Source organism: Cyprinodon tularosa, unplaced genomic scaffold (genome assembly GCF_016077235.1).
Source record: "Cyprinodon tularosa strain WSP-4 unplaced genomic scaffold, ASM1607723v1 ctg106, whole genome shotgun sequence".
NCBI lineage: Eukaryota > Metazoa > Chordata > Actinopteri > Cyprinodontiformes > Cyprinodontidae > Cyprinodon > Cyprinodon tularosa.
In genome coordinates this window covers 579,515-606,634 of record NW_024037849.1, presented here as the reverse complement: position 1 = coordinate 606,634, position 27,120 = coordinate 579,515, and the positions used below count along the sequence as shown (strand labels likewise).

At 37.5% G+C, this 27,120-nt stretch overlaps 1 protein-coding gene across 1 annotated transcript in view; it reads right to left on the bottom strand.

The window, feature by feature from the left end:
- Positions 1-27,120, bottom strand: part of nek7 (NIMA-related kinase 7) — a 103,458-nt gene that overhangs the window by 7,093 nt on the left and 69,245 nt on the right. Inside the window, exon 8 of the mRNA XM_038286447.1 lies at positions 12,935-13,029. Within this exon, the coding sequence (XP_038142375.1) occupies positions 12,935-13,029 (95 nt within the window). The remainder of the gene's footprint in view (positions 1-12,934; positions 13,030-27,120) is intronic.

The following is a 27,120-nucleotide window of genomic DNA, read 5'->3' as shown; positions in this document are numbered from 1 at the left end:
TCAAAAATAAATTCCTTAAAAAAAAATCCAATCCAATAGTCTGATCAAGATTCAACTTTCGATCAATATAATTTAAATTGCGAGTTATCAGTACTCAGGGGAACATTTGGTTAACAGGAATAAACCTTCAGCACAAGCAGCCTTGATATGATTGGACAGTCAGCTGGTGAGACCAGCTGTGAGGACAGGAAACCTAGAACAACCTCTGAACCACTGGTCTAGGTTAGCAATGTCTCTGCCAAAACCTTGATCAGGGGAAACGGACAGCCAACCACAAGTAGATTTACATTAAAAAGTGTGAATAACATAAAAATAAGATTATTTGCTAGTAGCAGAACCTTCAACAGAATGGTCCAAGATAGAGTACTGACTAACCTCAAAGAAAAACTGATGCAGGAGTACTTTCTTTGAGAGAACAGACAATTGTTTGGATGACAACTTAAAAACTAGGAGCATACCGATGTAACTATAGCATCTGAAATATTTAGCATAGAACAAAAATATATTGAAGAGTAGACACAATGTCACATGAGCAAAGCTAAGTGAAGGAACGAGCCAGGTGTAGCTTCTCTTTAAAAGAGAAACTACACCTGTGAGTTCATAGAGTACAAATTAAAGGGACATTTTACTTCAATCTTTCAGTGACTAATGTGTGGAAAACTACCCTGGAGGAGAACCTATTATGGGAAGAAAAACAGACCTTTTTGAAAATATACTTAAAAACCGGGGACAGCTCTTTTCATAGGCTCACTCAAAAGGTTGAGCTGTTGTTTAAAGAGAAAATACATACTCTACTACTTTTCTTTAAGTTATTGCTACTGCCCAATAGTCCTCATTTCTCCACCATGAATGCAGAGCTTTGATATTTCAGCTGAGTGACTGAAAACTATTTCATGGCTATAATGAGCAGAACAGCAGATGTCTAACTTAATGTTTTATGCAGGAAGTCAAGAAGACCGCAGCAGAATCTCTTTGGACCCTCTCTTGTCTGGACACAATGAATCATTTATCATCTATAAACACTTACTCAAAAACAGATTAATAAACTAGCCTCAGAAAACTACAAAAAGGAAAAAAAAAACTGCAGTCTAGTGAGGCTAAAACAGCAGGTGGCTGACAGCAATGAGATTTATCTGGTATAATTTATTTTAAGATTCAATTAAGTGATAAATATTATTTGATTCTGGCCTACTCTGGATGATATATTGGTCACCTATGGTGACGAAGTTCCACAAAATAAGAGTTGTTTTATTCACTGCAAATGACATAATAAACTGTACGTGTGTTTAAATAAAACAAATGCTCAGAGTCTTTATCTGATGAATTAAACCCAGTTTGTAACTATTTTAAATATATTTAAAGTTTGATGAAGAGGGATGATGACGGCCATGTTGAATAAAATTCATTTATCAAAGCTGCTTATATCCTCTGATTATCCTTTTTTTTTATATCTGACTGAGCGGTAAAGTCTCTTTATTGTCTTGTTGCAGTGATGAAAATTTTAGATTAATCTTAGGAATCACACTTTTTACGCCTCAACTGAATGATTACACTCAGAGAATCAGGAGCTGATTCATTAATAATATTTTTTATGTATCATTTAGTTCTTATTAAACAAAGAAACTGACTTAACCTGACATTTAGCATGTTTGTGAGAAACTGAATATCCTGGGTATTTACATATTGACCCTATAGTTTAAGAAAAAGTTAGAAAGAGAATCACTGAACTTTAAAGGAAGGGTTTGCACATAATTAGAAGGTATCTCAATTGAATTATAGGACCCACAATATCATCGGCGTGTTATCAGCATCAGCATTTATTAGCTTTAGAACTGAATATCAGAAATCAGTGTTTTCACCAACCTAACTCAACGTATAAAAGGCGCTACTTTAGTAACAAACAAGTGAGGATTATGGGGCAACACCAATGTTTCGTTAATTACCACGATGCAGGGAGAAAAGTCAGTAAGTCTATGAGGAATAAAATGACTGCCAGGTTGTATTATGTCGGCATATTGGATATTAACTAATATTACAATATTGTGCATCCCTACAAAACTAACTCTAAAAAAATAGACTGAGCCCACAGGTGTATTAAAAGGAAGAAGGGTTTGTGTCCAAACATACCTGTCAACTTAATAGATGACTTACAGTTTTACTTCAAAGGCCTAAAATCAAAGAAGAGATTAGGTGGATTTTTGTTTTTTTACTGCGGTCAACATTCTTAATAGCTTTGCAGCAAATAAACCCCCAGTGTATATTTCAAATTAACTCATTACCTTTATAGCCAAATTTATCCAAAAGCATGAATGAGACAGAAACACAGAATAAAAGGTGGAGGAAAAAAAAGCAGGCAGCTGCATACACCAGGAGGCAAAGGGTTAAACAAGACCCCCTCGTATTTTCATGCATCTTCTGCTTTTGACAGATGAAAAATGTCAACTGTCCTGTTTGTATTTGCGAGTTTTTGCACTATTCATCTGCTTCATTAGTGCCTGCTGCTCCTAGCCCCTGACAGCTGCCGGCCCCCTGCTCTCAGAGTGAGTACACACACACCCACACACAAACACCAGCATTAAGATACATAACCACACGTACACACACACACACACACAAACAAGAAAATACACACTTGCTCCTTTTTCAGACTGTTTCGTCGCAACGGTTTAGATGATTGACTCACTCTCTGACCTCTGAGGCCCTGGTGTGTGCATGTGTGTGTATGTATCTGTATTTGTGTGTGCACAGTTCATTGATATTCGGGAAAGACACACTGCACACGCATGCCTGCTGTCTGTCTAAGGGGTGTGAACTGCTGGTGGCAGAGCACACACAGACAAGCAGCTTAGAAACCACACACACATTCGCTGCTGTATTTCAGAGTACTCCTCCCCCAATAAAACATTACTAGATTCGCTCAATTGTCACGGCTAAAACACAATCCATAACCATTAACGGAGAATAAATATATGGATGAAGCGTAAAGATCCCACTGAACTAATGGAGAAGCTCCAAATTAAAATAACAGAAAGTTCAGTATAGACCATTTTACAGGCAATGGGAAATAATCATTTCGCTATTATTTGATATTCAAAAAAAAAAAAACTGCTTTAAAACAAAGATAGTTGATCTCTCATGATAAACAAATACAAATACCGTACTAATGAAGCGGAAAACAAAATCCTTTGGTCCAACTCTAAAGAGATGTGGATCTAGAAATTAAACATATAGAGTAGAAATAATTAGGGTTGGGAATTGAAAAGATTTTCACGATTCCGATTCCCTTTTCGATTCTATGAAACGATTCGATTCTTAATCGATTCTTTTTTCGATTCCAATTTGGGGGGAAAAGGAGAACAAACAGTTTGATTATCAGCATCAACTTTGTTTACTTAACTATTGCACAATCTTACAAACTCAAAAAGATCAAGATGTCCACAGGAAATGTGAAACTGGAGTAACATCTGTGTTTAAATGAAAAATGAATACAAGAACAAACTTAATAACCAACAATGTCTAATAACAAATGATGGGATAATAACCTATTTTAAATAACAAAAAATACTAATTATAAAACAGTAGTAGGGAAAATTAACAGTTCTTTTGCAGAAAGATGAGCATATCTGCTTTTTCTGGAAGGATACGGGATCTTTCAGCGCTTATGGTGTCTCCAGCCGTGGAGAACACCCTCTCAGATGGGGTGGAGGAAGCCTGCACACAGAGGTAGTTTTCAGCCAGTCCAGATAGCAAGGGCAGCGTATCTTGCTTGTTCCACCACCACAGTGTGGCGCTATCCCTGCAGGGGATGGAGGGCAAGCTTTTATAGAGCTGGATTTCCTGATCTACCCTCTGGGCTAAGGAAAGACGGGGCTTTGATTCACAAAGTGACCGCAGCACGTTGTCTTCCTCCTCGAATAGTTCTTCCAACTTGCGTAACTTGCGTAACTTGCGTAAGTTGCGTAACTTACGTTAAAAACGTGACGTAAGTCGTGCTCCCCAGAGCCGGCGCTCTCGGCTCTGGTGCTGCGGGAATCGAAAAAAGAATCATTCAGCGAGCTGCCAAACGATGCCATGGAATCCAAAAATACGGAACCGGTTCTTAACAGGAACCGGTTTTCGATTCCCATCCCTAGAAATAATAGATGTGGGGTGTGTGTGAAATAGTGTTATTTGTAATTTTTATTGGCATAAAAAAAAAAAAAAAGATTTTCTATCAAATATCTTTTACTCAAGTAGACTGAGTGTGGTGAAAAACAGTTGTAATAATACAGAGAGAAAATCAGCCCGTGTTTAGCCAGACATGGACAGATCGTTATTAAGAGCCTACTAATGTTGTTCCCAGCGCTTCTACTTCCAGCTCTACATCAGAGCAGAGATGCTGTTGAGGTGAGAGGATTTTAAGAAACATTAAGAAAAAGAACCAGCGGCTGACGTGGGGCTTAAATCGTAGATTGCTACCATTCCAGATAATAATCTAAAGCTAATTGTTCCTAGCTTCTGTAGTACCACAGTCAGAGCCTAACTTCTCTTCTGCTGCGAACATATTAGCCGTCGCTCTCCAGCTCAGAGTTTGACTATGTAGGCTAGAAGTCCGCTCTGGATGGTTCTGACCTGTAAGATGTAATTACTCTATATTCCTCAGCATAACTACCTTCTCCTGAGCTTAAACTGGCTGACGGTTCAACCACACAAACCAACACCAGGCTAGATGCTCTGGAACAAACATCAGTGTCTCCATCCATCTCCGTTATAGAATGTTAAGCTAGCTCAGAAAGTGTTCTCCCTGTTGTCAGCACACAGAGATGGCTTTTTACTACCTATAAATCAGAGTAATGCTGTGCAGCTACTAAATGTAGGATATTTGCATTTAAAATAAGCCTTTTTAATTTAGAACTAAAAACCACTTGGTACTTGCTGCATAGTTCAAAAAGATCTAAAGTAAATATTGATCTCACAATGGAGAAATTCGCTTTGGCATCTTAACCCATCCCCTTGGGGAGCAGTGGCTGCCATTGTGCGGCGCCTGGGGAGCAATCGGGGGTTAAGGTTCTTGTTCGGAGGGCCAGAGTGGAGGCTGCGGGGATTGAACCGGGTACTTGCAACCTTCTCAGATCACAGGTGCATTGCTCTAACCACTAGGCAAACACTCCCCACAATAGAGGATCTGTGAAGCAAAGCTGAAAAATGAGGGTAATAGCAAAGAAACCTTCCAAACTGAAAGACCAGAAATTTTGGGAAAAAAAGCAGGCATTATAAAAAGGGTTTGATTATAATTGGTTAATTTATATTTTTCCAAATTACTAGTCCACTGGTTTATGTCATATAATCTGTCTAATTTTGAGTCAGAAACAACCTTCTGGGATTTTAAACACGATGAAGCACTGAGGTGAGATCAATATTGCAGCACTGAGTAAAGTAAAGTTATTAAGATTATCTATTATTACTTCACCACATTGCAGACAAAATATGAAAAATGAAAACACTGCAGTTACTGGGACAGTAAACAGGCATTTAAAAATGGTCAATATTGCATAATGTGTGCAAAAAAAGTGCCGATTTCAAATGTCAAACAGAAGAGAGGATTTCAATTTAACATCCCATTATTTCCCTCTCCCTGAGTTTTCTTTTAGTTGCAATAATTATTACACTTTTAACTTTGAAGAAAGAGTGACACAAACTATGCTGAAACCCAGAAAAGGTATTTTTTTTTTTTTTTAAACTTCTACAAGGATACTTGTGACAACACCTTTCAGGCTCAGCAAAGTCTAAAAGTAATCATCATTCATAAATAAAAAAATAAAAACACCCCACACAGGTCCTCACAAAAACACACACTTAAAGAGAGACTCATTCATTTCTAGCTAACTTTCTATGTTATTCTCTCCGCAGCCCAGGCATGTAGTTTCACTGTGTTTTAAATGTCTGGATGGTGGCTTTCCATTTTAATTACATTGATCCGAGGTTCAGACTCCTGCTCGTCTCCCTGTGCACCAATTAGAAAGAGCAATGAAAGGCAGCCATCTTCCTCCAACCCCCATCATCCCAGGAGTGTCCACATCCTGAGACTAAATGGCTTTTTACAACACATTATTTTTAAACACTTGTATTATATTAATACAATATCAAAGTAAACTCCTAAATGTTAGCATGCTTTCATGTGAAATACATAAACATATGGAGCAGGATTTTACACACAAATTAAAATACTACAATAGAAAAGTAAAAAGCGGCACTTCTTAGATGGCGCTAGTCGTTTGTGAGTCTTTAGATGATATATTAATCAAAGTAATAAATCATAACGTTGGGACAGTCATTAGGCCTATATTTACACCCAATGGAGCTATCAGTGCCCTACTTTAACACACTAAAAAGAGGAAAAGCGAGAGGAAGAAAGAAAGAAAGGGATGGGGAAGTTGAAAGTTTCAAATTGTAAAATTTGGTTTAATGTTTGAAGAAAATCTTTTTAAGAATATTTTCACTGCAGCAGCACAGAGAGGAAATATTTGATTTTAGATAATCAAAGATCAAGTTTAGCCTCTTTTCAGTTGGGAGAAAGGTGGAACATTTCTTTGGCAAAAACAAAATCAAGACTTTTTCAAGCTCTTTCTGTTTAAAAAAAAAAAAAAAAAAAAACTTTCTTTGGGATTATAGTGTTACTAAACAAAACCGATGAAGTTTTTCACCAACAAGAAAAGCTTTCTCTAAGCACCATAAAAATATTGGACCCCTTAAATAATGTAAAACCCCTTTTAATCAAAAACTGATGACAATCGGAATTATAATATGCGACTTTCCTTTGACCCTTTACGTTTTCAATGAGGGAACATTCTCTAAATACATGTAAATAAAATGGAAAATTTTAGGAAAAAGTATTAAAAAATGTAGTTTACCTTATAAGTTATTACACCATGGCAGAGGACGGCCTTTTAACAGAATAATAACCTGTTTAAAAACTTTAAATGTGAAACATTTGAAGCCGAGAGATAGCTTCATATTGTCTTTATATTACAGACCCTGAATAAAATCTACATTTTCAGGCTGAGGTAAAAAGCAGCTTTAATGCTTTTATTGCCTCTGGAGTAAAGTACATCAGCTGTATTTTAAAGTAAAACTTCCAGTTTGAAATCCTGAAATTTGAGTCATGAGAGCACTGTGTGTTAATGTTGGTACCTTCATATCATTGGTAGAAAGACGATAAAAAATATACACAAGAAAAGCTTATTTTCCCTTTGCTTTATTTTTAACAATTAAAAGAGCAGTTCAACCTGAATTTAAAGTTTTCTAAAAAGTAATAAAATGTACTTTTCTTTGTTATGTTTTTCTTTCAGTGTGCAATCAGTTGAAATCTGAATGAATACAAATGAGGAATAAACAAAGCATCAGGGTTTGATGAAGCAATCAAACATAAAATTATGTCATGTAAAAATAAATCACTGTTAAAAAAATATTTAATTAACATGTATAGACTTTAAGAAAAAAATGTTAAGCATTAAAGGGAGCTGTAAATATTGTATTTAGAAAACAACTGACATATTTTATAGGACAGAAAAAAACACTAGATGCATCATACAAAGGAAAACCAGAGGCATCTCATCACATGCGAACCAGATGCTGAGCGCTCAGAGTTTTTGGGGTCTCATAAAACCAACCCCAAAAAAGAGCGAGCTTTGGATGCCTTCGTTTTGATACAGGAAGAAAACACATCCCTGGTAATATGGTCAATATAAGCCAATGCAGAAAAGAAACCTCAACATATCTGTAAAAACAGGAGTCCAGCAACATGTCAGTAAAATACATCCCCTTCGACTGAAAACACATTCAGCGATCAAGGTCAGCTGAACCAAATCTATTGTGGTATTGACTCTAAGCAGGAGTACGAGGAGGCCCTGGCTTTGTGACCAAATCCTGTGATTTACTTCTCCGCTCTCCATGGGAGACATCCCAACATGCACCCCTGTTTAGCACGCCATAGTGGGTTTGGGTGAAGGGCAGGGTGCGGGGTCAGGGGATGTAATAAAGTTGGACATGAAGAGAAAGGGATCAAACAGAATGGAAGATAAAGATGGACGCAGATACAATGGTGAGGTATTGACGGGGCAGACCCTTCGGACCTCAGCTCAACCCCCGGGCGTAGGAATGAAAAATGCAGGCTCCCTCAAACGGAGCCGCTTCACACACAAGGAACGAAAATCCCTGCACTCATTCATAGATGAGAAAACGCACCCAAAAAAACAGTCCGATCTTCATTCCCAACTGTGCTTTGCTAGTGAAATCAATGAGGAACAAAGGAATCAGAAGTGAATTTCTATGTGAATTCCATTTGCCTGGAGGTTAAGTGAGGGAAAGTAGGCATGTGGAAGGGAACTTTACAGAACTTAGAGAAAAGCAGAGAGGAATGCAGGCTTAAGTTCTGAAAAAGATGCTACGTACTGTGGAGCTGTCTTGCTAAGAAAAGAGGGAAGCACGAGCCTGTTCTTCAAAGAGAATATGCATGGTGTGGTGAGTATCGCTCTGGTAACAATAAGAATGTAAAATCTTTATCTCCACAGGCTTCTTGGATGACTCACCTTGACCTGATGAGGGGGAGCGCCGTCTCTACTCTTGTACCTGTAACAAGTTCTCTCTAAATGAAAACCCCCCATCATTCTCCTCGCTACAGAAATCCATAACCCAACTCTCCCTATTTGTTATTCTCTCTTTCCACTTTTCTACTTTTCCCCGATCTCTAGTCTTCGGTCTCCTTTAGCTTCACTCTCATGACTTTTTCTGCTTATGCCCTTAACCTTTCTTAGTTTTCTTTATAGATTCTCAAACTTCTTCGCCCTACATCTCGATTCTTTGTCTCTCCATCTCCTCTGGGAGCGACAAGTCGACTATTTTTTTATACATTTTTCTCTCCAGATTTCTTCCTTTTTTCCCTTTCCTCTCAGACTCGGTTTTTTATGATTTAGTCCAGATTCTGACAAAAACATCAAAACTTTTGAACTATATTTGCACATAAAAAAATCAAACCTTTCATAGCTTGATTTTACAATGTTTAAAATAACAATGCTTTATAGTTTTAGCTAATAATGTCTTGTATTTAAATCTCACCTGCCAATCCTGAAATTTTCTTGTCCCAAATCTGATTTTAAATTACATATAACAAGAAATAGGAAACAGGTTGTTTGACAATGGTGATACCTCTATGTTTTCTAAATTTCAAATTATTCCCCTATTTGCATCAATAAATATTGCTCAACTATATCAGATTTTTATCAAATTAAGCAAATGAAACTACATGCTTCATGCATTCATTTCTAAATTATTGGGAGAGAAATAAGAAAAATTTAATCGGATCTCTTTGCAGTTTACATGCTGACCAATCGTCAAGAGCTGATCGTGGGAAAACTGGTCAGTCTATTGTTTGATGCATCTTAAACTACAAGAGGATCGATCATCATTGGCTTCTTTCAGATCATACTTTAACTCTGTGATACACAAGACTTTCCAAGGTCATCTCAAAGCAAACCACAGAAATGTAACGGGCAATATGCTGTGGTGCTCTAAGGGAGATCCAGGGATATGCTGACAAAGCAAACACAGCAGCAGCACACTTCATGGGCTTGCATGGTGAAGATCCTCCATGCTTCATCTGAACTGACAAACACATCGATATCCAAAAAAATGTTTTTATTTCTTTTGCAATTTAAGAACTGAGAGTTTTTGGACAGCCTGCAGGATCATGACACCAAGCTCATACAGATTTAGGGTGAAATCCATACGTTATCTTACACACATTGCAAAGTTTAGGTTGCACTTCTTTTGTACAACCCCAGCACCATGCTCTGCAGGCACAGAAGTTCTTTATGTCACCAGATTGAAATGCTTGACATAAAAGGACAAAGTGATCTTTAATAGAGGCAATCTAAATCTTTAGGTGAGATGTACATATTTTCCCTCCACCAGAGAAGGATATGAGAAGTTTGATTCTATCCTTAAACAGATTAAATAGAGAAGCTACTTCCATTGGTGATGCTATGAAGCTAGGAAGCTAAGCTTTAGCCAGTCACAGAAACCTAACAGTAGTTATCATCTAAGTAACAGAGTATTTTCTCTGTTGAATCTTTATGAGGCTGCTCTCTAAACTTAAACATCACGTACCGTCTTTCTAAAAAGTAGGAGTCCAAAAAATAGACAGGAATGTTTAACTTAAAGTGCTAACCTTGATAACCAGGACTAAAAAATGAAAGCTTAGCACTTCAGACAATGACCTCTAATCTCCTGTGTTAAATATTTAGTTTGTAAGTAAAAAAAGAAAGTTACATAAGAATAAACAGAAACTTTGGAAGTTTGATTGAAGTGAGTGATCAGATTTCTGAGTTCAAAAGTGGGTCAGATAAAAAAATGTTTTTCCTTTTGCAGCAGAGGTGCTGTTGTTGTTCAGCTGCTGAAGTACAGCACCCACAATTTTCACCGTGAAGCACCTGTGAACCTGTGCCCTACAAGCTGAGCTCAAACTTCTTCCATTCTCTTTCTCCACCTCTACGCCCGAGGCACTGTGAAGAAGGTGCAGTCAGTGATGCGTTAAAATGCAGCTCAAACCAACCAAAACTCATGAGGGCTAGTAGAAGAAGAGAGGTGAATGTGGGCACGTCCTGCATCAACGATCTAGGTCTGAATCTGGGCCCATATATGAGTAGCAAGGGCATCTAAAAGCTGTTAAAGCGCAAGGTCAGACTGCCTGTTGTCGTCCACATCCATCATTATTCTGTCTCTTACTCTTCCCCTCTTTGTTCCCTCTGCTGTGTGGTCTCCAGCTCGGCTTGTCTCCACTCAGTGCGGTTCAGAAAAAAAGCCTGCAGCGCTTTGCTCTCGACTAATCAAACTAGTCAGTGTCACCGTGCAGCCTTATCTAAAACACATGGTCATGTCAGCTCTCTTCATCCACAAGCTTTTCAATGTTCAGCAGGTTCTCTATTTCAAATAATGTAAACACAGAGTCTCAGGGCCCTCACAAGCTCACGAACGGCACAAAAAAGGAAAAGCAGATTTTTTATACAACTAAAGATTTTTCCTGTTAAGCTGTTCAAAATACTTACTGTAAAAATTATGGAAAACCTTTTAAAGTAGAGTGCAATGCAAAATTATTTAAGTCCCTTAAATGTTCCTTTTTGTTCTTTCACAAACATTAAATGTGTTTTAGTAGTATATTTATTTAAAAAAAAAAACAACAACTAAGAAGTGAAGTGTTGAGAAGTCTAAGAAATAGGACAATGTTATTGGGGTTTTTTTTGGTTATAAAAACAATATCCCAACCTGTTAACAACTTGGGGTGGGTCTTTTTGAGATGATTTTTCAGTAATTGAGAATGTTTTGCATCGGGCTGAGTTTTTAGCTTCATCTTTCTTCCTTGCATTGTGCAGTATACAGGGGGTAACAAGGTGTGGTTAGCCTCGAACAACAAAGTCCTGTTTGAGAAAAGTACAGTCCCAAACAGGACTACGAGCCGATTTACTGTGCACATGCAAATAAGGGAGTGCTTTTTCTTCTCTGACTTTACTTCAGGGTAGTCGAGTCCGACCAGCCCTCTTTCTCTATGACGGCGAATCCGATGCGTGGATTTATAACATACAGTGTGAGCAGTCAGATCGCATAAGCGCATCATGCCATACAGTGCAAGATATCGATATCATGAACTGTGATCTTTTAAACCCTTTGGTTTGGTCACACATCTTTGCAAGATGGGGGCACCAGAAGAGGCAGCAGCTGCATCAGCTCATATGATGCCTAGCACGCTGCAAACTGTGCAATGATCCTGTATCTTTGACCGCCAGCGCCTGCTGGAGCTACGTCATCAAGTATCTTTTCTGGACTTGTAAATACTGCCACTCTTGAACGCATCTTTATTTATGTTTGCACTGCTCTGAACCTTCCACATCAATGCCTTTTGCACCATGTCTCTCCTTCATACATTATAAATGGAAATGTTCATTTCACCGCTAAGCTGCTAATTCACCATTGAAAAGCTCTATGCATCGAAATTTCGTTTTATATACACTCAAGTTTGTCTAAGTCTAAGCACAGTTTGAGCTGTAGCTGAGAGCAATGACCGAAACAACCGTACAGTGTATGCTAGCCCTAACAGGGAAAGCAAAACAAATCATGACAGAAAAAATATTTTAATATAAAGATTAGTGTTTAAGAAGGAATTGTAGGGGACCAGCCAAGGGCCCATCAAGGAAAGTTTGGACAGTTTGAATGGCTACTACTATATATGGTTATCTACACATTCAGGCTGGGTAAGGAAAAGGATAAACAGAGAGGCAGCAAAATAGGTGTGGAGAAGTACAGCTTAGGTGGAAGAATGTTCCAACAGGAAATCTTTTAATTATATACTCAGCAAACATGTTCTTGGAAGAGAGGAAAGAAGAAATCCATTATTAAAAGAAGTCCATAAGAAGTTCTGTTTGCAGTTTGCAACAGGCCAGATCAGATAGAGGTTTCTCTGGAGATTAAATAAAGGACATAAACCTAAACTCAACATTTCCTTGGGGAAACAATGTTAACAGGTGTTCTTTCCGAAGTTTGACCCGCTTGAGCTGTTCTGCAAAGAACAACCAACATTTTGGTCTCCAGCTTAGAAACGCTTGTAGACAAGCCTCAAAAGACTTGTAGACCCATCTGTAAAAAGAAATGTTCTACTTCACAGTTATGCAGCACTCTGTGTTGGTGTGTCACATAAAATCCAAATAAAGTTCATTACAGTTTGTTGTCATAATGAAAGATAATCTGAAAAAGTCCAAGAGGTATGATCACTTTGGATATAGGGTAAAAAAAAGAATATCCAGGGTTAAAAATAGCCCATCTGTTGAGGTGCATGTTTGGATCTGTGTGTTCTTCAAGCATTTCCTCCCAGACTGTGACAGAGTGTGCACATATTCCAACAGCTTACCTCGTAGAGAAGGCATCCTAGCGACCAGATGTCAGATTTGAAGTTGTAGCCATTTTCATGTATCCTCTCTGGTGACATGTAGTAAGGGGTACCCACTGGAACACAAAGGCAGTGAGGAGGGGGAGGGAGGGTAGAAAGAAAAAGGGAGAGTAAATGTGAGAGGGGCAAAAAAAAAAAAAACATGAGACTTCATTCTCAATAGCTTAAAATAATGAGATTTTTTAAATTATGATTTCAATTACTTTTGCTTAAAAACATTTGCCATTACATTTTAGTATTTTTCAGTTCTAAGGTAAATAAGATGATCTATAATACAGTACGACATCATCACACAGACCAGCTATAAACATCCAGCTGGACCAGTTACATACAGTAAATACATGTATATGTGCGGGAAACGTATCCACACATAGAAAAAAACACATAAATCAGTTCTCGTTAGAGAGTCTCAGTAATGATCTGAAACAGTAGTCAGAGTTGGCCCATTTCCAGTTCTGGTTTTGAAACTCAAGAATCCCGAACTGCTGAGGCAAATGGCAAAGCTCCAGGAAATCAGACCATCACCCGACGGGACCCAGAGAGGAAGCAAAGCCCAGCTTCACATCCATGACACACTGCAGGAGGGTTCGGGAAATTTGCTGTTCTCTTAGCAGACTTTGACTGGCCGCTTTTATCATCTGCTTTCCGTTTATTGTGAATTCCCACGTAAAAGTCTATCAAGCAAATCCAGCAGGGCCAGTTTATTGATCACATATGGTTAGAAGATGGAAACTTCACCCAGCTCTTAGACTGTGTTTCTTTCACATCCCCTCGACAACACTAAGGGTGGTGCACTAAAATATAAAAGTGACATGTACGGCTCCCACGACTAATCGACGTAATCGATGACGACAGTTATAGTAATCTGTCGGGATCAGTATTTTTAAACAACACATTATGTTTATGCATTTATTTTATTTTACTTAACTTTTAACTTAAGCTATAGTTTTTCTCCACTCTGCTCTTTAAGAGACACTCCAGACCTGTGTGACTTTACTAATGTGTCTTTACATCTTGATCTCGTTTAACCATGTCTGAGATGCAGTTCCAAAACCAATATGGCAGACAAAAGGACAAACTGGTCTAACATAAAAAGTACTTCAAGCCAGATAGACGGGAAAACCTGGACTTCTGTTTGTCAATTAAAGCAACGTAGTCATGCAGGACAAGAAGTGGAAGAGATCAAATAAACCTGACGATTACTCAGAACATTTCAAAGACATGATTGCCTTTTATTAAATTTGATCATCTCTCTCCTATTTTATTGTCTTGTGAAAGCATAAGAACAGAAGCAGTAAAAATGGGCCATTTCAGCGCTTGCAATTATTTCTAGTCTCCCCGGCCTTCAATTTAAGGATGAAATAAATTTGGCTTACTAAAATATTGAAAGTATTCAAATACTTTTCTTTCATAATTTAAAATCTTTACAAAATAGAATTGGTTAAGTTCATAACACAATATTGTAAAGTTAACTAAAACCTGATTAGAATCTACTAACAAAACAGAGTTAGGCCAAACATGGTAACATAAAATAGTAATTAATGGCAAATAAATAACAACTGAGAGTCTGATTCAGAGCTACAATGTATTATAGATGCCAGGTTTGTTTTAACTGAATCAGAACACATTCATTCTATTTAAATGTTGCCTTAACAATGGAAAAAAATAAAAGCAGAGCTTTGCTTTTTCTTTACTTAAGCCATTTTATTAACTTATTAATAGTTAGTAGGCCTATATATTTGTGTGACACCCAGGTACTTTTAACTTTGGCAGTTTTGCCCAGCATGGTAAAATGTTAAGGCAGCAATTGTTTAGATTAGGGCTGCAACTAACGATTATTTTAAAAATCGATGAATCGGCCGATTATTTTTTCGATTACTCGATGAATTGGACAAAAAATATTTTTTATATTAACCTCTTTATTCCAAAATAAACATTTTAGACAGAACAAACAAGCACACAAGTAGAGGTTCCTCATTAACTGTACTGGTGCAATATGAAAAATAAATGTTTGAGTTAAAACTACGCAAACTTACATGAGAAATGTAGCTGTACATCCACAAAATATAGGGTAGTTTGTTTCATAAAGCGCAAAAAAAGACATTTTTGTTTTTTAAAGCCCCTAAGGGGTTCAAACAATAGGTCCCCCCATTTCAACAAATTAGTTTTTTTTAGACTAGAAGAGTTCTGCCTTTTAAGACAGGAAAGTATAGCAGTTAAAGTTGCTACTTGAGAAAATACTTAACCATAGAGATAAAAATAGCCCTGTGATTTAAATTGTAAATTGTATTTGGAATAAAAATGAGAGAATTAGGGGGGCTAAAAAACACATCCTCCAAAGACAGATAAATTGCAGGATCTTTTTTTATCTTTGCCAGAAGATTTAAACTTTAAAAGCCTTGCCCTCATAATTTGCAAGTTAATTTATTTATAAAGAAAATATAAACGCTGCTTAAACTAATTCAAATGAAATTAAAAGTAAAATAAGTAGCCAACCTTATCCCTGTCTGTAACCTACTAACACGGTAAGGAAAGCATCAGATGAGCTACCTGAGAGCTACCCACTTTAAAACGAAACAAATATGGTGCTTCCGTGCAATGTTAATTTGTTTTGACAAAAGTTGCATGTTACGACTTTTTTCACTTTACAAAGCGCAGGCTATTTTAATTATTGTGATCAATTTGCGCCGTCAATCCCGGCGCATGCGCGCTTCATTTGCAGTCTGGACGCTGAGGGTAAACATCCTGCTGCTCTGACTGCAGCGCTGAGAGGGACTCCTGTGGGAGAACGGGGTTGAGGTGGGGGAGGCGCCTCACGGCAGAGTAGGAACAATACATGCTTTCACGTAAGAGTCTCCAAAAGCCGCCAGTGACACCGTAAAAAGTCGCCAGATTTGTCGCTAGTCGCTTTTTTGAAAAATTGTCGCTGGAGGGGTCTGAAAAGTCGCTGAGTTGGCAACACTGCGCCCTGCAGCGCTGGCTCGCTCTGCCGTATTTTTTTTTTCTTCCCCCGTTTCAGTCAAGTGGATGTGATGACGGCGGCCGCGGATGACGTATTAATCGCGCGACACAACTAATCGATGATAAAATTCGTTGCCAACGCTTTTAAAAATCGATTTTTATCAATTTTATCGATTCGTTGTTGCAGCCCTAGTTTAGATGCACACCTGATTAACTGTACATGCGTTGGTTTTGTGTAAAATTGAACATTTTACAAAATTTTATAGCTTAAGTTTGATTCCTTTAGATTCTTTTCGATACAAATGTGAATAAAACTAAATAATCTCATAAATACAAATAGCAGTCTTCGATCTTGTACTTTAAGTGTAGGATGTAAATGATGGTTGATGGTTTTTGGAGTTCCACACGAGACTGATCAGTTTATTTTGTTGATTTCCAGTTCAGTCTTTTTGTGAAGAACAATAAAGTATTATTTTCCAACACTAGATTTACCAATTGTTTATTCCATATAGGTGCTTGCTCATTTGGGATCGAACCACCTGTTATTAATTTGAACTGACCACGGGCAGGATTGCTTTCTTTCTCTATTGTTGAGATTTCAGCTGGTGTCTTGGCTTTCAATCCTTTTTGCACCTCCCTTTCTTCACATGTTCTTTTTCCCAATATCATTGTCAATGTCAATAGCATCTTTAGAAACAGATTTACTGAGAAAAATGGTGGCAAATTCAATGCGTATTTTACCCTCTGTATCTACATAGAAGTAACTGTGAATTGCCGACAAATGAAAGTTGTACAGCAGAATCTTTCTAAAGCCATTCGCCACAATGCTGCCAAAGTGTAATTAATAAGAGAAAAACAGTACCAAAGTACCAAATTAGATATTACGTCTAATAGCCTGAAAAGCTACCACTTTTAAATTTATTGAAGATCTTATTGCGTGAAGAAAACAGGTATTAATTTTAGATGAGTGGTTCTGAGTGAAAAAGTTTTGCACTGTGACTCTGTGACACAGTGATTGTGAAAAGACTCAGCATCCAGGCTGGCATTAGAGAGAGAGAGAGTGTAGAAAAATGGAGAATAAGAGACTGTGGTTTTAATTGGTTATCAGGTTTTGTTGTAATTTAGGTACATTCTTGGCTTTCCGTTTGTGTGTATAATCAGGCATGTTTGTGTGATAGCTGTGTGAGGTCTCATGGTGCGGTCTGAACAGGCTCCCCTAACATCCATTATTAGTTGATTAAAAGATTCAGCCTCTCTTATGCTAATAGTTGCATAAAAAGTACTGCAGCATTGGGCTCCGGCTCCTTTAGTGAGCTGAATTAAGGGCACATTATTTATTCATGCAAATAAATTGAAAGTCATGTAGGGATTGATTTCCATTATAGTGAATAGCAATGACAATGCTGTCTTCGCAGCATAACGGCGTAAGTTTTGTTGAATTGGAGGTGAGATGCCATCGAGAATAAAGCACTCAGCACTTCTGAATGCCTGCTGGGCGTACAGTAAAATGAACAAAAACTGGTCTCATGTGAGATGCAGTCATTTGATGGCATTTCCTTATAAAATTTAAACCTAAAGTTCCTGCCAGACTATCGTGACGTTTCTGACGGAGGTTCCATTAATAAACCTCCTTTTATCTTAGCTCTATTACAGCTTTCACTTTGCAAAAATTTAAATCACAGTCGCAGGCGAAGAGTGAATTTCCATTCAGTCTTCTCATGATACAGAAATTCAGACAGCAACATAGAATAAAAAAGACTTGAGATGTTTTCGGTTCTTCTATGCTTTTTAGTTGAATCTTTCTGCACATCCATCTGAGCCAGTGACACAGTTCAACTCTTCACAACAGCTCTTTTCCTGATTCGGTTGTTTTGCTTCAAACCTTTTAAGGATATAAACTTAAAAATAAAAAACCCGTTAATCAGAATAAAGAAAATGTATAAAGAAGTGCATAAAATAAAAACAAATTGCACAACAGCATTTTAGAAGGACTCAGAGGGACACGTCATAATATTTTACAATATAAGGTTAAGAGTAAATTCTTCTCTACCCATAAAATCACAATGGCAAAAATGTCAAATATGGTTTAAAGAACAATTATTTCACATAGGACCTCCTTTGGCTGGATTCATTTCTCCTCTAATTCACAAAATCAGTTATGATACCTACACTTTATTTAAACTACTTTAGGATATTTCAGCATAAAATAGAGAGAGAAATCAATATTACAGGTAGCTGGAAGTTATCAACAACAAGGTTCTTCTTTTTCTCTTTGATTCAATACTTTCTTAAAAACAGGAGTGTCACACTCAGACTGTGTGCCAAAATAAAACAAGTTGCTAGCCAACCTTGTTGTTTGACAGCAGCGTAGGATGCAGGATTTCCTCCTAAACTCCTTCCATCTCCAAAGTTTTGTCCTTGGGCAAGACACTTCACCAGCATTGCCTACTGATGGTGGTCATTGTACGGTAGCCATGCTTCTGTCAGTGTGCCCCAGGCCAGCTGTGGCTACAGAGTAACATGCCACCATCACCATCAGAGTATAAATGTGGATATGAAAAAGCGAATGACTGGGAAAAAGTACTTTGGAGTACAGCCAATTTACCATTTATTTATTTACAAATGTTTTACTTTTGCTTACAACAACATTGACAGAAGACAAACAACTGGTCCCTTTTCTTTGTTTACAGATATTCTCCTCCTTGCCTCTCCTAAAAGCTGCCTTTCCACCTTTCGATTCATAAAAGTTCAACACTTTTAACACAATCTGTGCATTTTTTATGCAAAAAAAAAAGGGCAGCTTTCCATTATGTCTTTTCACCGGGTTTTATTTCGTCAGTCTTATAACCAAATGCTTGCTGAAACACAGGCTTTGGTGAATTTCAGCTGTTGGTGAATGTATGAGTGTATGTTAGGATGTAACTACATTTATCCACAAGCAAACATCATAGCTTAGACGTGACTCAAGGATATGCACAGTCTGAGGATGAACAGCATGTTCCATGAATGTCTCCTCATCTGCAAACGTGTATGAAGTGATGATGTGGATTACTGGATTGTATAAAATGCTTCTTTAACAGGAATTCGGGGCCACTTCATGAGATGTAAGCCCGGTTGGTAAACACTGCCTTCGATAACTCTGCCTTCTCTGGACTGAGTAAAATTACAATGTATGTCTAAGTCTGTTCCTGTCTCATGGTTATTTAATACATATATTTGAAGTGTTACTGAAAGAGTTTATACTGAGTAATCTTTTATCAGTAACAGAACCGGATAGGGAAAGCTTCAGATATAAACACAGAGTTTTCCATAACAACTTTCAAAAGAACACACAAATGTTCCTTTAGTTGTTTCTTTTAATTAGAGTGAATAAAAAATGGTTGAAAAAAATCATAATAAAATAAATAGTTTAGGATACTACTTAAATCACTCCCAACCAAATTAATGTGTACCTGCTAAAGGCTCTAATGCTATTTTTTAATCAGCAGTGATAGAGCAGCAGTGCACATGGGAGCTGTAGATAGTTGGCCTTGGGGGCTTTTTGCCATGTGTTAATTCTATACTTTGATAATGAGATTATTATTTATTTTTACATGTTAGATCCCTAACTGAGATCTGTGCACTGCCAAAGCTAATATATTCTATTTTCTAACACAGTTAAAGAGGGATTCTTAGACACTATCAATACTATTACCTCCATCATGTTCTTAACAAATGCCCCCTAGTGTCCAAACTTTGGAATGCAGTGTTTAATGTTTTCAGGCCTTTTATTTTGCATTAGGTTAAGAACTTATAAATTGAAACAAATGGTTTCTGCTTTTTCCTGTTTTCTTTAAAATGATATAAATTCCATTTAAGAGTCACAATGAATTGCTCTTCTGGACCCATTTCTGTCTGCTTTATATTTCTTAAAAGAAATACAAAGAAAACCCCAACATTTAGCCTTTCCATTTCTCTTTCAGCTAAACTGTGACACAGAAACAGAGATATTTTCCAAACGGCAATTTAATATACTGTTGGACTCCTGGTGTATGTCCAAACTAAACTGATTGTGTATTAGCACAAGTCCATATCTGAGCAGGAGACAAAACCAGTTTCTCTTTCCGTCTCTCCCAGAGTGTGCGCAGTGTTTTAGAGGGGGAAGAAAAGTGTGTATGTGTGTTGGTGTGTGTACCGAGAAGCAGCTGAGTTGAAAGCCTTGGAGCTGACAGGCTGTAAGCCTGGACCTCCATCCCAGCTCCACCACCCAACTCCTCTGTTCAGCTGGGCTCATTACAAACCCACGCAATGGCATGCACACACACCGTTTCTGTGGCTATCTTTGTGAGGTCATTTAATGCAATCCAAGGCTCCTTTCCCCTCAACTTCAGCAGATGACTTCAACCTTCAACCTAAGATTTCTTCAACACATGGCACTAAAACCAGGACTTCACTTGCAAACAGCCACCTAATGTTTAACACTGAAGGAGGAAGAGACAGAATGTCCTTACTTTTCCAAAATGGGCACAGTGAAATGATGAAAAACTAAAACCTGGTTCTCACAAAAACAGTCGGACACAGATATAAATACACATCTCACCGTTCTCCCCAGCAGCTTTTCTACCTTTTTTCCTCCTCTGTTTTCTGTCATTCTCTCATTGTACTCTGTTCCTGCCAACTTCTTTTTTCTCCTCTTTTTTGTCTCTGTCACAGCTTTTTCTCCTACCTGAGACAACGTACATTTCTTTATCACACTTTATCTCTGTCACCCCTTCCCCTGGTTCTTTTGCTCATTTCATTTTTTTTCTACCATATTGCCTCGCTCCCTTTCTTCCTCACTTTGCTTTCTCTTTTCACTCTCTTCTATTCTCCATGCCTAGGTTTTTCACACCTTCTCCCTCTCCCTCTTTCACCTACACCATCATCTTTCCCTGACTAAAAGTCAAAGCACCAGAGGGAGGGACAGCGGGAAGGAGAAGTGACAACAAGCAAGGCACAGAAACAGCAGCAGGAGAGAAGGCGAGGTGACAGAGGGAGACAGAGAAGATCTGCTGTTTGAAACACACAGTGAGAAATGTCAAGGGGAAAGTCAGAGGGAAAGGGGGGGTGGGATAAAGAGCCCGGAGTCTCTTGTGTCGATAGGTCATGGTAACCTAGAGAAATTAAGTGCTTTTTAGAACAAAAATGTCCGCTAGTATCTGGATTTGAAAAATAAATCTACATATACATGGGATTTTTGTTTTTCCTTTTTCATATCGTTCACCAACAAAAAAATACTATGATTCTATGTCTCAAAGAGTATCAAACATCTTTAGGAGGAATAACAAACAACTACAGTTGATGTTAATGTAATTAACATCAACTGTAGTTGTATTTAGTATGTTTATAAGCAAAGTATTTTACAGTCTAAGTCAGAAAATACACATAAGCATTATTTTTTGCCATGTAGGGTGTAAGAATTTGCACAACAATTATAAAAAAAATAATAAAAAACAAAAAAAAACAATTTGAGTAGTAAAAGCAGATTAACTGATCACCTTGACCAGATTTCAGGTGGGGCTGCCTATCCTCCGTCAGCCTAAAGAGGGTGCTGTGGCCTCAGCTTTTAATGAGCAATCACACACATACACACACTTTCAACCTGCTCTTCTGGCACAGCATGATGTTTGGTTGATGGAGCTTCTGTTTTAGCTGGTCATGTGACTAACACGTTCTCAGAGTCAGAGCTGTAGCACAGGGCGCTGAGAATAGCACACAGTTTGAGGTAATAACAGTTCAACATGGGGAGGAGACACGGTGTGAACGGCATCCCAGTTGTCGGTTGAGTTTGTTCTGCTGAGTTTTCTAATGTCTGAAGTTGAACGACTGTCCAGAGGGATGCAGGATAAACGCTCAGCTGATAGAAGTCTGAGTGTTGACACCGACATCTATCAGAGTTTACATTGCTTTCTGAAATTTAAACACTGCCTCCAGTCTCATGACTGGGAGTTTCTCCAAATTTTATGTTATTGGAAAAAATTATCTGCTTTTTTGTGCGTGTCTGTGCAAGACAAATTAGAAAACTATTTCAAAAGATTTAAACATATTCTAGCTGCAAAGATACCCAGAGTAATACAGTGGGCGCTGATTGGAAATGGACACTTCACTCACGCTCCGCGTGTTTCACGTATTGTGTGAAAAACATGTGACTACTATAGCCACTAGGTGGCAGTCTGACTCCATTTCGGCGTCCCATGAGTCAGAATTACATAGGTCGAGTAGCAGACTGGAAGGGGTGTCACGGGTTGCGAGTTTATAGCGCAGAGGTTAAGCTGAGTGGCCTTTGGTTCAATAGACTGTGGGTTCAATCCCAGCTGTGGCCGAGTTGCCTTAAATGTTTTTTTTTTTTTTTATTATTATAATTATTATTGCTTTTTTATAAAGTAATGAAAGTTAGAATGTAAAGTAATGAAACCAGGTTTTCTATTTTTGAAACAACAATTGGAGTTATTCGTTGGACATTCACGCATGAGCCTGTATAAAAAGAGGAGCTGACCAGCTCCTTTAGTCAGAGACACCGTGTCTGTAAGTTTGTGGGCCTGCAGTCAACTGAAAAGCAGGTTTATTGGGGATCTTGGTGTGATATTGTTCTATTTTATTTTGTTTTTGATTAAAATAAAGTTAATGAATTAATTTAACATTGGGACTGCATAATCTTATTTCATGAAAATATTTATAGATAGATTGATAGTAGTTATAGATACACCTCCGATCTTATCTGAGAACTGTTATTTCTATTTATCTGCATCGCTATTATTTAATGAAAAATAAAATTAATTAAGTTGGAGCCGGGGATACGGACTGTAGCGCAACCAGAGAAAGGCGACAGAGACAGTGCTGCGGCTGGTGATGTTGAAATTAAAATCATATCCAAAGTTGATTCCTCATTAAGATAAGCCAAAGTTATTCAAAAGGGTATGTAAGAAAATATATTTTCTTTAGTTTTGTAAAATATAAGTGCAGTTGAAAGCTTTGTTTTTGTGTGTTACTTTCTGGAGACCACTCAGCTTAACCACTGCGCTATAAGTTCACAACACGTGACAGCCCTCCCAGTTTGGTCAAGTAGCAGGGTGTCACGTATTGCACGGCAAGAAAGTAACACACAAAAACAAAGCTTTCAACTGCACTTATATTTTACAAAACTAAAGAAAATATATTTTCTTACATACCCTTTTCAATAACTTTGGCTTATCTTATTGAGGAATCAACTTTGGATATGATTTTAATTTCAACATCACCAGCCGCAGCACTGTCTCTGTCGCCTTTCTCTGGTTGCGCTACAGTCCGTATCCCCGGCTCCAACTTAATTAATTTTATTTTTCATTAAATAATAGCGATGCAGATAAATAGAAATAACAGTTCTCAGATAAGATCGGAGGTGTATCTATAACTACGCAACCATTTTCATAAAATAAGATTATGCAGTCACTTGACTGCATAATCTTATGTTAAATTAATTCATTAACTTTATTTTAATCAAAAACAAAATAAAATAGCACAGTATCACACCAAGATCCCCAATAAACCTGCTTTTCAGTTGACTGCAGGCCCACAAACGTCACCCTCAGCACGGCAGAGGTCCCAAGCGCCACCTGGTGGTTGTCCGGGTACATTGCAGTTCTTTTTGAAATAAAAAAACTGGCCTCAGGAAATACAACGTGATTCACGTGGGAATCACACAGGAATCACGCAGGAAACCGTCCATTTCCAACCAGTCCCCACTGTAACAAAAATGCAGTTTGCCCAAAACCACTTCCTTAATCAGGGATAAACTTGTCCATATTGGTAATTGATTAAACAATTATATTTAAAAGTAATTGATTACAGAAAGTATAGTAGAATTACCTTAAAGGAAACTGTTTGTAAACATGAGGTAGGCTAAGAATATCAATATGGGCTAATCTAAAAAAAAATAATAATTCATGCATAAGTTAGAAATTCACATTGATATGTATCAGTCTGGTCGGGGTTATAAAGCAATATCTTAAGCCTATGAAACTGCTTGGGGGTGGCTGTTCAAAGCTAATGCAGTTAACCTGGAACAATTAAGAACTGTGACAGCACTGGTCAGCCTAACACTCTAGGAGAACAATGCAGTCTCAACCTGAAGGACAGAAAAGAACATTCAAAGCGCTGCAGGTCGCTCTAGACTCAATTAGAGGTATAGTGGAGGATTTTTACAAATTTTTGAAAAGACTCGCCCTCTCCACTTAAAAAAAAAAAAAGTGCACATGCACAACCCTGTAACCACTCTTGAGAAGGAACGCCAATAAAACGCATGCAAGAGCATGCAGGAGTCCATTTCTTCTCATGCATGCTCTTTAAAAGTTCATGTTTGTATTGCTAAAACAAACTTACTTTCCAAAAGTAGATTTGCAATTTTTAACTACGTCAGACTTACCACGGTTAAGTGAAAATGGGAACGAGTACGTAGGATGGCCTTACATAAAGATATCAGCAAAAAGATTGACAATTAGGAGGATCACTTATTTCGATGATCCTCCCCGAAAAAGAACATCCTCCACCATACCTTTAGGGTCAGTGTTCACTAACCAGTATTGAGGAGGACACTGGGCAACAGTTTTAAAGCACAAACCACTGCTGAACAAAAAAAAACTGGTCTCAAATTTGGAACAAACCCTTATTTGGTTAAGGGGGCAAATACTTTTCATCCCTATGGTCTGCTTGGTGTAGATATATTTGTGGCTTAACTAATTAAATAATTTAAACACTAGATTATGTATTTATTAGAGGAATCTTGATGAACTGCAATATGCAAACGTGACAAAATATAGAACAAATCAGTAAGGGTGGAAATCCTTTTTTTTTTACGGTTCTTTACATTAGCGGTGTAATTATCCAAGTAATTTATACCTAGCAGTGACTTGAGCGTACATGCAGTTAGAAAGTGAATACATCAGTTACAAGCAATCACCACCTTTACCGAGAACATCAAATACTCATAGGATTTACTTCACTAGAATCTGCAGAGGAATCCTAATTGGTGCTTTCTGATGCGGTTAATGAATGATCTCAGTAACTTTAATAAGTTTCATGATTTGTTGAAATCTCACTCCCATTGGTCTGGGAACTACAGCTTCAGGGAAACATCTGTCTACACAGTGGTTCTTTAAATTGTTTTCATGTCCAGAACAGAATCCCATCAACACCTATATCTGAAAAAAGCAGAAATCTATCAGTTTAAAAGGACTGACATGAAATAAAGTAGGTTTGAACAGCATCTGCATCAGAGGTCTGCCATCTATCGGCTTTTGCTTAAAAGTTTTTCTCTCTCCATTTATCATCTTAAGCACCTTGGTTTAATTTACAGCTTTTAAAAATGCTAAAACAAATAAACTCTCTTCTATTTGTAAAAGTCTAATGGTTTTTCTTAATTGAGCACTAAAAAAGTGATTTATTTGTGGGATTTTTTTAACCATAAATTGGTATGCATATAAAGTATTAATGAGCTTTTTTTATTCAAAAAGTGACAAAGCATTTGTAATGGACAATCACTTTTTGATAGGACCAGAGAGAAAAATGGATCTCTGGATAATAAAGATAGTGAGACTATAAAATGTGCGTTTAATTTGAGTTTTTTTCTTTTTAAATGGAATAGATTGTGAATGAAACCTTTCAGACAGGGAGGTGGGAAATAAGGTCATTTTTGCTTTTCCATTTTTAAGCTTCCTAGACTGCCGCAACTACAACTCCAATGTGCAACAGAGCAAGGATCTTATCACATAATAATAGGAGTGATTTCCCTAGTATAACATATCTTATCCTCTTTTAAAAAGGTCTATGAAGAGGTTATTCATTTTACGATGTGTTTAGTTACGTGTACAAATATATGCATTTGTATTTTATTAAACAACTTTTGTATTCTGAGGTCAGCGTAAGTTGTTACTTAAATGATAATTAACTAAAAGAATTAATATGTTATAAAGTACATGGCTCTGAAAAATAATCTCTGTGATACAATGTTCCTCTGACAACCTGAGGGCTCAGCTTTCAGATGACTATTTCTTTTTTATTTCTACACCAATCATCTACCTAAACAGAGCAGCAGAACTTGTCATGGTAAAGCAGCTCCTTGACAGCACTGACCACCACATGCATGACTATATGGACTACTGGAGTTAAGAAAGAGAAAAAAGAAAGGGAAAACTTGAATATCAGCTTGAGGAACATGACAGAGCTCCTGGTTTTGACTTAGGCCAACCAACTTCTGACTGCCCAGATCCCAACAGGGACAGAAAAAAGGAAGTCTTATCCATCAAGACCACACAGTGGAGCCCTGCAAGCTTCCTACAGCTGGTAGCACAGGTCTGTTAAAAAGCTCATGTTCACAACCTATTGTTTTAAAGAACATGCAGTCCTGCAAATATCAAACAAATTGTTTTTAAGATCAGTGAAGCTTGGCTCTGCAACAGTTATAAAAAAAAGTGCTCCCTTTGAGTTGTTCAAATCTCTTTAGACAGACATTGATAGAAACAATTCATGACATGCTCCTCTACTCCCCTTATATGGAGAACAAAACCAAATCCTACGGCTTGAACATTGTATAAAAGGTTAAGTAGGCACCATCAAATTATAGGTTCTGGAATCAATTTCAAAAAACTGTCTTCTTTGATCAGTTTAGTTTCCACCTTGCTAAAGCATTAGGATACACTTAAAGAAAAACTTACAGAGCAGCCCGGATTCAGGATGCAATATGGCTGCCCACATAAAAGACACTGATGGAAGTTCTTGATATCAACTATCTAATAGTAATTTTATGAGTTTCTACCATGTTAAAGCCCAACAGTACATTTCCATACAACTCTATTTGTTAACATGTTCCTCTACTAGTAGTTAAAACATACTGCAAATCGTAGCAGCTCTTCACTGTGGAACTAGAACGCTCTAAACTGGGTATTATTAATCTCATTCAAAGGCTTTGAAATCCAAACTGGGATTATATCATTTAGCTGGTTTTGTTTCTAAACACATCCATACAACAACCTGAATAGTTTGGGTTTTTAAAGAAAACCAAGAGGCAGGGTTTAAGTTTTAAGATATCAAATTAGATACTCCTAACATTAAAAACCAATATTTATTGTAATACACAGACACATTTCAATCAGAATATAAGTAGAAATTGTTCAGGTTAATTTTATTTTATTGCC